This window comes from Pelodiscus sinensis, chromosome 3 (genome assembly GCF_049634645.1).
Source record: "Pelodiscus sinensis isolate JC-2024 chromosome 3, ASM4963464v1, whole genome shotgun sequence".
Taxonomy (NCBI): domain Eukaryota; kingdom Metazoa; phylum Chordata; order Testudines; family Trionychidae; genus Pelodiscus; species Pelodiscus sinensis.
The window spans coordinates 147,891,755-147,905,357 of NC_134713.1; the positions used below are offsets into that span (position 1 = coordinate 147,891,755).

Sequence of the window (13,603 nt, forward strand, 5' to 3'; positions counted from 1 at the left end):
CCGGGGAGCCGGGTGACGCAGCCGGGGGCGGAGCCTAGAGGGGACGCGGAATGGCGGCCCTTTCAAAAGGGCCAGGAGGGACAGGAGTCGGGGGGAGAACCGGAGGAGCCGAAAACCCCTGTGGAGGCTCGGAGGCGGCAGCGTGCGGTGAGTCTTTCGCCGCGATGGGGGGTTGACTGACCCGAACCGGGGAGAGAAGGCCCAGGGCAGGGCCGCGGACCCTGTGAATGGAGGGTTAAGGGGTCTCAACCCCCTCCATTGGCAAGGGAGACCTTCCCCTGCCTTAGGGCCCTGGGCTGGGACTCGGAGAGAGGGAGGGCCCGAGTCCCCTCCCTGGTCCCCCCGTGCGACCCACCTTGCGACTGGCCCCTGCCGCTATACCAAAAGGTGGGTCAGTGGTCCCTCGGTACGAGGGGACTTTATTGCCCCCCCGAACTTGGGCGGGGTGCAAGAGACCAGTCCATTACAATATATAAAAGAGGAAATCGTTCAATATGGTTGAGTCAGCATCTGAAAGTCCATTCCAAGCAACAAACTACATGTGAATAGAGAAGTACCTACACCAGAACAAGCCAAGGTTTCACCTAATTTGGAATCTTGCATCTAGCAGGTCCATCCATAATCTTATGAAAAGTGCGAAGATTTCTCAGACCTGGATAATTGTGTGTAACTTTATTTTTTACTTCATAGTAGCTGATGCTTGAGGGTAAAAGGCCTTCCTAATCTTATTTTTCTCCCTGTATCCTGTCCTCTGGTTGGACTAGAATGTTAAATATCATTTAATTGAATAGTTGATTAACCTCATGACTTCCTATTGGTTACTCAGCTATTCTGTAGTAAGGATGTTAAGTATCGTGTAATTCACTAATCAAATAGTTGATGCATTGTCGGATAGTTGACTAGTCCTTAACATCCCTATTCTGTAGTACCTGGGGATGGGGCCAGCTGACAGTGTGCTCCAGCCCCACTCCTGAAGAGTCCCCTGCCACTCTGCACTGCTGCCTCTATATCAGCGATAGCAGCGTTGGGGGTTGGGGGACGGGAGGGAGGCAGGAGCTGGTCCACGAAGGGAGCCAGTTTAAAAACCAGATCCCCTCATGGACTGGTTGCCTGTTGCCCTGTGCTCCTGCCTCTGATACAGAGGTAGCAGCATGGGGTGGCAGCAGCTCCTGTCTGGGAAGGGGGGGGCTGAGTTCCCAGTCCTGGCCTGAGCCACAACTGAGCCAGACTGCCTGCCTGCCTGACTCCTAATACACTTTAAATGCAGAGCCACAGTGGGGGTAGTTCCCAGACTGGGACATGCCAGGACTGATCTGGGCTGTTGGCCAGCCTGCTAAAAACTTACTGGCAAGGGTGGGGGAATGTGTGTAGTCTATAGCATTAACCTATATATGTGCTTTTGCTTATCGGTGAATCAACTACACTATTACATCCCTAGGTATGACAGACTGGGTGCAGGGGGGCTGACAGGCTTGCTAGGCCCCTGGGTAAGGTGTGCAGGGCCGGGCCATAAGTTGAAGGGACAGGGCTGGGGCAGCCAACCCTTAGACAGGTCCGCAGCACAGGACCCCTCTTCCCCCCAGCCCTGAGAGCCACTCAGAGCAGTAAGTAGCAATAGTGGTGGTGGGAGCCCCTGGTCCTGGGACAACTGTCCCCTTTATCTACTCTCCTCCCCCCATCAGTGGGCTTGACTGGGGGAATGTAAATCAGTGATCCATGAAGACTGGAATGCCCTTCCCTGTAGAGCCAGATTATAGGAGTGGCTGCTGCTCTGCTTGTATCTCTCTCCTTGGCATGGTGGCTCCTGTAGTAGGTGCACGGCCATTGGCTGAATCACTTTGAGGCTGCTCAATAGAGGAACCTCAGAGGGAGATAAAAAGCTGTAACTTCTGTCTGTAGCTCTGTATGGCAGTCAGGCACAGAGCAGGGGCCATGTCCCTGAACTGCTCTTCCTCTGTGTGGCAGGGTAGGTGCCCCACACTGGCCTGACAAGGGTTAAACCCTGGCCTGGGAGAGGGCTGAAATTGTGGAGCCCGCAGCTCCAGGCTCCACAAGTAGCTGCCAATTAAAACCCAGCTGGGGCTGTATAAATAAAGACTCCCGTAGGGTTGTCTGCTGTCCCCTTGTACCGCTCTCCCCTTCTCCTCCTGATGAGTTCTGCCCTCCTTCTCTTTCACTGAGCCCTAGGGCAGGAAACTGTCTGCTTCCTAGCAATCTCTATTCCTCTTTCTGCTCCTTTTAGAATTCTGGTGGTGCCTGTGCCGCTCTGTTCCAGCTTCTCTCCTTACCTTCTGCAAAAGAACAGTAGTGCTCTGCACTCTCTGCCTTCCCCCAGGCCTTTCCCTGAAAGAGCAAGTGGGAGTGGCTCTACCTCCTACCTTCTCTTCCCCCTCACTCCTCTTCTCACCAGAGACCACTTTTGCAGGAGAAAAATCTGCTCATCCTTCCCCCCAAACTCCTTAGTCCCTAGTGCTCTGGAGAAAGTCTATAGGAACTTGTTTTAGTTTATAAGGACCACTTGAGTCACGAAACATTACTTGGCAGTGTGTAGAGTGTCTTGAGTGCAATAGTAATGTATGAGACAGAAGCCTTCAGGGTTTATCTCAGAATTTTCTTTAGCTGGTGGCCTGTTCATTCATTGCTTCAGGGAGTACGTGTGTCAAGATAAAACAAGCTCCCATTTACGATCAAGCTGGCAGTGCCAAGTTTATGGCCTATTCCAGATATCTGGTACAGGATGTTATTCTGGAGAATTGCTTTTCTTATTGGAAGCTTGTGTGTTTTCTTAAAGTGTATGCATGTTTGCAAGTCCCTCAAACCCTATATTTCTATAAGAATTGTGAAACAGCTGAATAGTTTGTATTTTGGGATTAAATGCCATCACAGTTGAATTTGGATGCAATAATATGGTACTGAGGCTTCATGTAGTCTGGCTAAATAGGTGCTTTTCCTGTTTTAATTTTTTTTTAAACCTTTAAGGCCTCAAGGAAATGAAAGAACTAAAATCACCATTATAATGATGTATCCATTTTGGCAACCCAAAATGAATACATTGGAAAATAGATTTGAGTGCAGTTGCTTTGTACACACTTTTATCAATGATAAGAATGCATCAATAAGTCTGTTCTCCCCTTTGCTTGATATTAAATTAACTTTTATTCTGTGATTATAAAAATATATGGAATAACTTTCTCCTTTGTCCTTTTTAGTTCAAAAGGATTTAAGTAGACTTGATGATGTGACGCTTACCAGTCAATCAGAATGTGGAGGTGAGATCTAGAAATAGTGTTTTTTATATAATCTGGCATAGATTCAAATACCAAAAATAATATTTGAGAGGTGAAACTTGATGCCTTTGTGTACATGAGAAGATATACAGAGAGAAAAAGTAGAAACCTATATATAAAATGTATGTGAAATAAGTCACAAATATCAAAATGGTAATTTAATAATGAAGTTTTCTTTTTTTGTATCAGTAAGCAGTTGCAGTCTGAATTAATTTTGTGCCTTCATGCATCCACACAAGCAGAGTTAGCCATGTCATTTCCAGAAGCTTAAATGAGAGTGGGCCCTGAAGATATAGATTGGCTACTAGTTGCTTAACCTTCTTGCATTCCATTGTCCTAATGAGGAATTTGATCTGAGAGTTGGCCTTTCGACAACTTGGAGAAAATTGGGCTGCTTCTATAGGAATTCAAAAATCTTGAGGTCCCAAGAGAGTGCTGGTGTACAAGGTTAGTTTTACACCTGAAGGCTTATGATGTGCATCTAAAGCCAGATGAGGTAAAGAGTCTGTACGGGAGGCTTGAAATTCAAAATGGAACAGGAATGGCAAGTCTAATGATGGAGAGTTCCAAATGGTGGTTATGGTAGAGGAGAAAACCAGAGCATCTGTAGCTATTCTGACCTATATCAGAGATGTGACTGTTAGTTATGGAGGTTTCCCTCAAGTATAGATGGTGGGTAACAAGGAAGACATTGTTTTCTCAGTGTATTAGTAGAAATGCTAATAGCTACTTTAATTTAATACTAGCTACTTTAATTTCTTTGTACACACTTGTGATCATACTTCCAGGTCTCTCCAGTGATAGTGACCTCATCTCTTTGACAGTTGATATAGACTCCCTTGCTGAATTAGATGATGGAATGGCATCCAACCAGAATTCTCCCAGTAAAGCTTTTGGTCTCAGCCTTGCTTCAGAGTCCTTAGGACAAGGTGCTACTGCTTCTGATAGTGAGTGGAACAAGTCGGAAGGCGAGAGGGAGAGTGAGAACCGTAGTCTGTTTCCTGGGAGCTTAAAACAGAAGCTTGGCAAGCAAGACTACTTGGAAAAAGCAGGGCAGCTGATCAAGCTGGCATTGAAGAAGGAGGAAGAAGAAGACTATGAAGCTGCTATTAGCTTTTATCAGAGAGGGGTCGATCTGCTCCTGGAAGGTGTTCAAGGTATGTATCTTCTCACTGCACTGAATGAGTTTTTTGATATGTTAATCTTCTATAACTGACAACAGTTTAGTAATTGTTCAATGGCAAATGGTGTGCAGTTGAGAACTGAAGTGTGTTTGTGTGGTTTCTCTTATCTGGGACTATTTTTGAACAGGAATGCTGAGTATCAAATACCTGTTTTCAAAAATGAACTGCAATCTTAAATGCTGAGTTTCAGTTTAACTCTGTAAATTTTCCCTTTTATTGCACATGAATTATTCTTTATGTACCATTGGGAATAATTATTTAAAATCCTTCCAGTTTGCAAAACAATTGTAACATAACTTATGTGGTTAAGGGAGGGTTAATTATTCCCTCTTGACACATAGAGAAATGGACTCAGGGTAACTTTTCAAACACCTCAAGGAGCAGAAGTCTTTCTGCCTCCCAGCCCTCTTTCCAGTCTGCTAGTCCACCTTGCCTTTTCTAGGTAAAAGACACACATACATGTAAACGGCCATCCAGGTTCTGTTTTATAGAGCTATTGCATTGCCAGAGGAGAACAGAGTTGTATGCACATATGACCTCACCCCTGCAAAATGTCAGTTTGCAAATGCTGAAGTTAACAGATAGAGCATCCTGCTTGTCGTTCAGGGAAAGCTTCCATCCCTGGTATCCCCACCCCCAACCCCTACATTTTAGCAGCCTTTCAAGCCAATGAAAGTTGAAATCTGTTAACTTCTCATATGGCTGCAGGAGTTGCAGCAGAGCAGTAGGAGTGAATTCAGAGCCTGTGCAGAACTCACAACCTGTGCCAGCCTGCTGAGAATACAAGACTAGACTCCATGGCCATATCTTATTTGACAGTGCAAAGTCACAGGTTGAGGAGATCGAGACGTTAACTTCAGTATTCCCACCCAGGCCAGTTTTCAGATTTTTACTGTATTTCATAAAGACACATGCACTGATCTTCTGGAGGGGTCCCTGTATGGTTCTGTGAATGGGTGTTGCCTGAGTACTGCTTTGTATGCTGTCAAGCAGAAAACAGTAGGAATAGTATTGGTGAAAATGTAGGTGAGGGGCCAAGAGTATGCGCTTAACCTCGCCTAGAAACATGCCAACTCATTGTTCGTAAATCTACCTCTTGCCTTTCCTCTGGCTGCTTCTTTGCTTGTCATAGCTTTTCACTGGCACTTTGTCTCTACTTATCCATCTCAGCAACATGCTTTTCATTTCAGACACAGAGTATGTGGGGAATCTCTGTTGGTGGCAGCCCTGCTATTCATTCTTTGTTAATATACTTTCTTTTAGGATGTTGTGTGTTTCACTACTGCTTCCATTTTGTCATAACCACTTCTGCTTTTTTAACCATAATGCAAGGCTCTTATTTGCAGCGTCTGCATAAAAGGGCCTTTTTGACTAATCTGTCTGAATTCCTAGTTTGCTACAGTTGATAGAGTTTTTCTCTAAGAACTAAGAGACTTCTTCCTTTCTCTAATATTAGCTAGCTCTTTGCATAGCTATTTTGGACAGTCCTAATTCCCAGTCGTCTTTTCTAAGATCTAACCCATTGGTATCCAGGATTTTCAGCCGGATGGTGAAATATTATTTTAGAAGAGTCAAAGGATCCTCCAGCAAGAGTGGGGCAAGTGAATACGGAAGTGTTATTTACCTCTTTACTTAAGTTAGGAACCCTGGGTCACCCAATGAAATTAACAGTCAGAATGTTTAAAACAAACATAAGGAAATTATTCTTCACAAAGTCAATCTGTGGAAGCGGTTGCCAGTGAAGCTGTGAAGGCCAAAAGTATGACAAGGTTCAAAAATTATTAAGAAAGTTCATGGATGGTATGTCAGTCAATGGCTGTTAGCCAAAATGGTCAGGGATGCGACCCCATCCTTCAGGTGTCCCTAAACCTCTGATTGCCAGAAACTGGGGCTGCGTGATGGGAGATAGATCACTTGGTAATTCTGCTATTATTTTCATTCCCTCTGAGCGTCTAGAACTAGCCACTCTTGGAAGTCAGGATATTGGGCTTGCTGACCATTCCTATGTTAGTATTTTTTTTTTTTACGAATTTTCTGCCCTTTTTGCTTCCTTTCTACCACATGGGCAGCAGTAGTAACTGCTGAAACTCTGTGCTGGGGATGCCTCCAGTGTGGGAGAGTTCAGTGTTGGTGCAGAGCTAGTACAGCTGGCACTTAAGTCTTTCTCTGCTCATATGACAGGTCCTCTGTGCTAGGGTTTGAGGATCAGGGAGCGGATGTGGCTGGAATGTGTTTCACTCTGCTGCCTGCTGGCATGTAATGCCTTGGAATCCATAGCCAGCTAATCCAGGTTAGAGCAGCCCCAGAGTTGCTCAAAAATGGGCTAGAGCTGGGAAGCTGGGAGTTGTCCCTGATTGCTCGTTCTGAGCTTGTCACTTCCCTCTTCTATCCGGGCCCTCACAGAGGAAGTCATCCTTTGCTAGATTCTCCCCCTCGGCTCAGGGAGAGCCAGCTAAATTCCTATCCAGCTCTCTCTGGTGCTCTCACAGCCTGGCAGGGAAGTTGCTAGTCTCTTTGGCATAGTGACATGGCTAATTCAGACCCTTCAGTTTCAAAATCCCAGGGTGTGGTCAAAAGCAGGGTTCCCTCTAAGCTGCACACAAGTTTTAGACCCGCTTGCAGAGCCGTGCACCAACACTCGCCACCACTCACTTTCCTGCTGGACCAGAAGGTGGGTGGTGGTGGTGGCAGTCTGGTGGGTTCTAGCAAGGCCACGTGGTGGCAGGAGGCTGCCCTGTACCTGATTGCTTCAGCTGGAGCCGCGGTGTGGTGAGACTGTCTCTGCTGGGGCAGCCTCGTTGGCTGCTACGGGGGGCTGGATGTTGCATCCCAGCTGGTGGGGCTGCGTGGCTGCCCTACGCCTCTTTGCCGGGTGGAGCTGTGGTGTGGTGAAACTGTCTCGAGTTCCAGCTATGGCGGGCTGGATGCCAAGGCCTGGCCAGGGCTAGAGCCACCACATGGCCCCTAAACCTGGCTTTCAGCTGCAGCACTGGCCAGGTGAGCAGCTGCCAGGCAGCTGCCCTGGCCCCCGTACCCCTGGAGCTGCTGGGCAGCACAGCCCCAGCTCCCCCCTCGCCCAGCCCCAGCTCTTCCTCCCATAAAGAGCTGCTAGCTGGCTAGGGGTCAGGCAGTCCAGCTCTGCTTCCTCCCCCTCCCAGCGAGCAGCTTCCTGTGGGGCCAGGCAGCCCAGTCCTGGGCCCACCCCCTGCAAAGAGCCAGTGGAATGGGCAGCCCAGCTGCAGCCTCCACTCAGTGAGGAGCTGCCCCCCCGACCTCTCAGCCCCCCATATTGAGCTCCCCCCTGTCCTGAATCCTGCACTCCTCTGGCCTGAGCCCTCCCAGCCCCTGCCCTGACTCCAGTACCGCAGGGTCATGCACCTTGTTAATTATCCCTTGGTTTAGTATTTTTTTCTTGTGTAACAATTTTAATTTATATAAAATTTTGTTAGAAACTGGTGGGTGCCACAGTGTCACTAAAGGTTTCCTTTCCAAACAAAGTGACAATTCCTAATGCTGCCACTTGGTGGCACCAAGAAAATAGGTATTCAAACTTACAATGCATTTTGTGATTCTGGTTTTATTGTAGCGAACCGCCAGTTCCCTCTGTTTTGGAACTCCCCTCTGACTGCTCTTGGTATGATAGCTTAGGGTACGTCTAGACTACATGCCTCTGTTGCCAGAGGCATGTAGATTAGGCTACCAGGCATAGGAAAATGAAGTGGCGATTTAAATAATCGCCGCTTCATTTAAATTTACATGGCTGCTGCGCTGAGCCGACAAACAGATGATCAGCTGTTTGCCGGCTCAGCACGGTAGTCTGAATGCGCGGGTGTCGACATCAAAGGCATTTGTCGACCACCCAGGTATACCTCATCCCAGGAGGCATACCTGGGTGATCGACAAATGCCTTTGATGTCGACACCCGCGCGTCCAGTCTACCGCGCTGAGCCAACAAACAGCTGATCAGCTGTTTGTCGGCTCAGCGCAGCAGCCATGTAAAGTTAAATGAAGCGGCGATTATTTAAATCGCCGCTTCATTTTCCTATGCCTGGTAGCCTAATCTACGTGCCTCTGGCGACAGAGGCATGTAGTCTAGATGTACCCTTAGTAACTCAGCATCTTAGACTTGGAGTTCAAGTTTCTCAGTATGTTGTTGTTGTTAATCGCGCCTATTGACTTGCCATAAGGTATACTTGCTCTGGCTTCTGATCTGGCCTTGTGGTATTGCCCATTTTCCAATCTGTGAATATCTTTGACTATTACTTTAGTCTTGTAGAGATGAAATTCCTTAGCCTATGAGGAATCCCAGTTATTGAGCCATAAAAACAATCTCTAACTGGACAAATCTGACATTCCTGATGACTCTTCAGCTCTTTGACTTGGTAGCACTAAACCCAGAGGTAAAAGTACTGCATGTGCTGAAACCAAGGAGATGGCAATGTTTACTTTTGTCTCTGCTTCCTTTGTGTGCACAGTGGAAAGCATGGCTCTGTTAACCACATTGTGAGCACCACACTTGTATCTTCTCCTGTTACTCCTGTGGCATTTTGGCATGAAATCTTTAGTGTTCTATTTTACTGTCCTGGCAAGAAAACTGATCTGGGTGTCTTTCAGGGAATAAAGGGGGTTGAATGGTAGCACTAGCTGTAGAACTGTTGCTCTGGGCATCAATACAAGAAACACCTTAGGTCAAATTCTGTTTATGCACAGCCTCTGTGCATAGAGAGATGAAATTCTCCACCCCTTGCCCAGGCTCAGAATGGCATCGGAGCCATGAGCTGCAGTAGCATTGCCTATTCGCTGAACACACTTCCAGACTGAAAAGGGCAGAGTGCTTCTTGCAGTACAGTCCCATGGGGCGCTGTGGGAGGCAGTGGCTGTTGCGTTGCTCTCTCCATCTCGTGTGCTGCTTCAGAACTAGTTTGGCTGACAAATATGTCTCTTCCTTTCTGTCTTGTTAGCATGCAGCACAGTCTAAAGTCAGTATATTGCTTCAGGCCATTTGATTGACTAAATGACAAAATAAAAACCATCAACAGCAAGCCTTGTGCTTCCCAACTGTCCCTCTGTCACAAGCCCCCCTACCCGCTGCGGGGCCATGCGCCCCAGCTGCGACGGGACTCCGGGGTTCCTTACGCGGCCTCCAGTTAGTTCGGTCGAGTCCATGCCACTGGAGGGGGTAGCTAACCCCAAACCCTCCGTTCTTGGGTTCTGCGGCCCCGCCCTGGGCCACTTCTTCCCCCCCCCCGAGGGAAGTCCGTTTCCCCCTCCTCGGTTCGCGCTGAGGGAGAGCCCTTACCTGGCCTGGCCTCCTCCCTAGGCCTCAATCCGCCTCCGCTCCCTCCTCCCCAAGGGCCTTCCTGGCCCCCTTTTGAATCCTTCGTCGCTGGCCCGTGGCCCCGCCCCCACGTCACATCCCCACCACATGGTGGCCCCGCCCCCGGCGAGGGGATACCGGAGATGTCATCAGCCGGCGCCGGGGTTTGCCCCTCCCATTCTCCACCGGCCGTCCCGGCCGCGCCGGAGTTATTCCCACCCAGCCGCGTCTCTGGACCCTGCAGGTGGGCCCCGGGGTCTGCCCAAGTGCAGGGAGTGGCCGCGCCGGGCGCCACCCCATCACATTCCTCTCCCCTCGGCTCCTCCCTGTACTTGCCGCCCTCTCGCCCTCCCGGTCCGGTATCCAGGACAAACTGGCATCGTTCGCCTTAGCGGTATCAGGTCGGTGCTTTATTTCAAACTTATACGGCTGCAGGCTCAGGTATCAGCGTAATATCTTTGGATTCGTCTCCTTCATTGTACGGATCCATTGGAGTGGTGCGTGGTCCATCACCAGCGTGAACTTGTCCCCTAGGAGGAAATATCGTAGTGCATCAATGGCCCATTTTAGTGCTAGGGCTTATTTTTCAATGGTCGCATACCCTTTCTCTCTGGGGAAGAGTTTCCGGCTTAGGTATAAGATGGGGTGCTCTTCCCCTCCTTCTTCCTGGGTTAGCACGGCCCCCAGCCCTGCCTCCGAGGCATCTGTTTGTAAAATAAATGGCTTTTTAAAATTGGGCTGGGACAGTACGGTGGCGGTTATGAGCCTCTGTTTGAGCTGCCTAAAGGCTTCCTCACAGGGTTGCATCCACTTCACCCTCTGGGGTTGACCTTCGCGTGTGAGGTCCGTGAGGGGAGCGGCTAGTGACGAGAAGTTCGCCACAAACCTTCTATAATATCCCGCCAACCCTAAGAACTGCTGCACCTGCCTTTTTGTTGTGGGAATGGGGTACGGCTTGTACCTTGTCAACCAGCAGTTTCAGTCGCCCTTGCCCTATGGTGTACCCCAGGTAGGATACTTCGGATTTCCCAAACTGGCATTTCTTGGGATTCGCTGTCAGCCTGGCTTCCTGCAACGCTTCTAGTACTGCCGTTATGTGCTGGAAATGTTGGCTCCAGGTTTCGCTAAAGATGACAATGTCATCTATGTAGGCTGCTGCGTATTCTTGGTGTTCCCTCAGCACGCGGTTCATCAGCCTCTGGAAGGTAGCGGCTGCTCCATGCAGACCAAAGGGCATTTTGGTAAACTGGTATAGACCGAACGGCGTTGCAAAAGCCGTCTTGGCCTGGGCCTCGGGAGCTAGCGGGATCTGCCAATACCCTTTTGTCAAGTCTATGGTGGACAGGTATCTGGCCTGCCCCAACCAATTTAATAATTCATCTATGCGGGGCATCGGGTATGCGTCAAAGCGGGAGATGGCGTTGACTTTTCGGAAGTCTATACAAAATCGGGTCAACCCGTCTGCCTTTGGTACTAACACAATCGGGCTTCTCCACTCACTATGAGACTCCTCTATCACCCCCCATTCCTGCATCGCCCTCAACTCGCACTTCACCGTGTCCCAAAGTTTACGGGGAAGGGGACGTAAATTGTCCCGTATTGTCTTCCCCGCCTCCTTTATAATATTGTGGCAGATCATTGTGGTTTGCCCCAGTCGGCTCATCAGCACAGGCTGGAATCGCCGCAATACCTGGCTTAGTTGTTTTCTCTGTTCTTCGGATAACCCTTCCCCCATGCGGGCCCCTTCCAGCCCTATCACTGGGTCCCCCCACGGACCAAACTCTATGTCCACTGTTAGGGGTTCGATCAGGAGGGCATCCCGGGGGTTCCATTTTTTTAGGAGATTTACATGATATATCTGGGTTTCCTTGCGTACCCTATTTATCAGGACCTCGTAGTCTACGGGCCCTACTCTCTGAGTTATCCTAAAGGGCCCTTGTCACCGGGCCAGTAGTTTAGAGTCTCCCTCTGGGAGTAATAACAGCATCTGGTCGCCCAGGGCGAAAGTCCGCATTCGGGACCCTTGGTCATACCGAGTCCGTTGTACCTCCTGAGCTCGTAGGAAGTTGTCCCTCGCCCACTCCGCCAGGGACCCTAGGTTCCGCCGCAGGTTTTCCACGTACTGTGCCGTTCCCAAGGCGGGGGACGCCTGGGCTTCCCATCTTTCCTTCACCAGGTCCAAAATACCTTGGGGCCGTCTCCCGTACAACAGCTCGAAGGGGGAGTACCCAAGGGACGCTTGAGGTACTTCCCAGATGACAAACATCAGGGCCGGCAGAAGTTTATTCCGCCCTCAGGGGTCCTCTTCCACGAACCGGCGTAACATACCTTTCAGGGTCCGGTTGAAACATTCCACCAGGCCATCGGTTTGGGGGTGATACACGGAGGTCCGAATCTTCCTTATTTGGAGGATCCTACATAGTTCCGACATAATTTTGGAGGTCAGGTTCGGCCCCTGGTCCGTCAGCAGCTCCTTGGGTAGGCCAACCCGCGAGAATATCTTTACCAGCTCCTCTGCGATAGCCTGTGTGGTCGTCTTCCGCAATGGGACGACCTCCGGATACCTGGTTGCGTAATCTACAAGGACTAGAATGTGGGTGTGGCCCCGGCCTGACTTCTCCAGGGGTCCCACCAGGTCGAGCGCCACCCATTCAAATGGACTCCCTCCGCCGCTGGCCCGTGACCCCTCCCCCACGTCACGTCCCCACCGCACGGTGGCCCCACCCCTGGCGAGGGGATGCCGGAGATGTCATCAGCTGGCGTCGGGGTTTGCCCCTCCCATTCCCCACCGGCCGTCCCGGCCGCGCCGGAGTTGTTCCTGCCCGGCCACGTCTCCGGACCCCCCAGGTGGGCCCCGGGGTCTGCCTGAGTGTGGGGCGTGGCCGCGCCGGGCGCCGCCCCGTCACACCCTCCTTTTGAGGACTTTGGTCATTTTTGCCCCTCCATTAGTTATGAAACTGGTGTCCCCTCATTCTTATTGTTGGACATAATTTAAATAAACCCCTACTCACTGGCAAGCTGAGATAATGGAAAATGCTATTTGTACTAGAGAAATAATCTCCCCCCCCTTAACTCTTTCCTTATTGTGTGACAGTTCCAAATTATACCTCATTTGGGTGTTGGCAAGTTGAGCTGTATGGCAAGCAGATAATTAAAACATGATTACTTATTTTAACTTAAAAAAGCTGACGGTGCCTAAAATGGTGAGGTAAGAAGGATATAAGACGCAGAGGATCCAGATATGAATAAGGATAACAGAGTCTGTCACATAAGCTTCAAAAAGTAAGGGTTAATCATTAAATCTTTACTTGCAGGTCTCTCTATTGTTACACATGAAAATCGGGAAGAAGGTGTTATACTTAATCTGTGATAGATCTAGACTGCTTGTACTACTTTGGGGCTGTTCTTAAATTCTTCCCTTGCATGTGTATGTAGAGAATGAACAGTCTTGGTTATGTAGAGTGAGCACTTGTCCACTACAGTCCTCAAGGCTGAGTATCTGATTAAATGAACCATGCTGTACACAATTTGTGTGGTGTACTTCTAGATTATAAGTAAACCTAAGAACTTTAAGATAAATAATTAGTTCTGTTTATCAGGTCTTGAACAATAGTTTTCATTGATAAACTTCTACTATCAGGCAAAATGTTTTGACATGAGTTGCACATCCACTTACATTATGTATTATGTATAATGAGGCATTCTCAGAAAAAAGGGAATCGAGTTGCCTTAGGTAAATATTATTTTAGACATCTAGATATTTCTGACCACTTCATAAATAAAAGAACTTCCCAGTTTGTGAAATCAGTTACCTC

General features: G+C 48.9%; 1 protein-coding gene across 4 annotated transcripts in view; it reads left to right on the forward strand.

The window, feature by feature from the left end:
* Positions 1-13,603, forward strand: part of RPS6KC1 (ribosomal protein S6 kinase C1) — a 190,369-nt gene that overhangs the window by 45,687 nt on the left and 131,079 nt on the right. For 3 of the 4 annotated variants that reach the window (XR_012902918.1, XM_075925179.1, XM_075925180.1), the window contains exons 6-7: positions 3,210-3,269; positions 4,076-4,444. Coding sequence is in view for 3 of the 4 variants with exons in the window: in XM_075925179.1 (XP_075781294.1) it covers positions 3,210-3,269; positions 4,076-4,444 (429 nt within the window). In the remaining variant the exon portion in view is untranslated. The remainder of the gene's footprint in view (positions 1-3,209; positions 3,270-4,075; positions 4,445-13,603) is intronic. The other variant, XM_075925178.1, reaches the window with a different exon arrangement.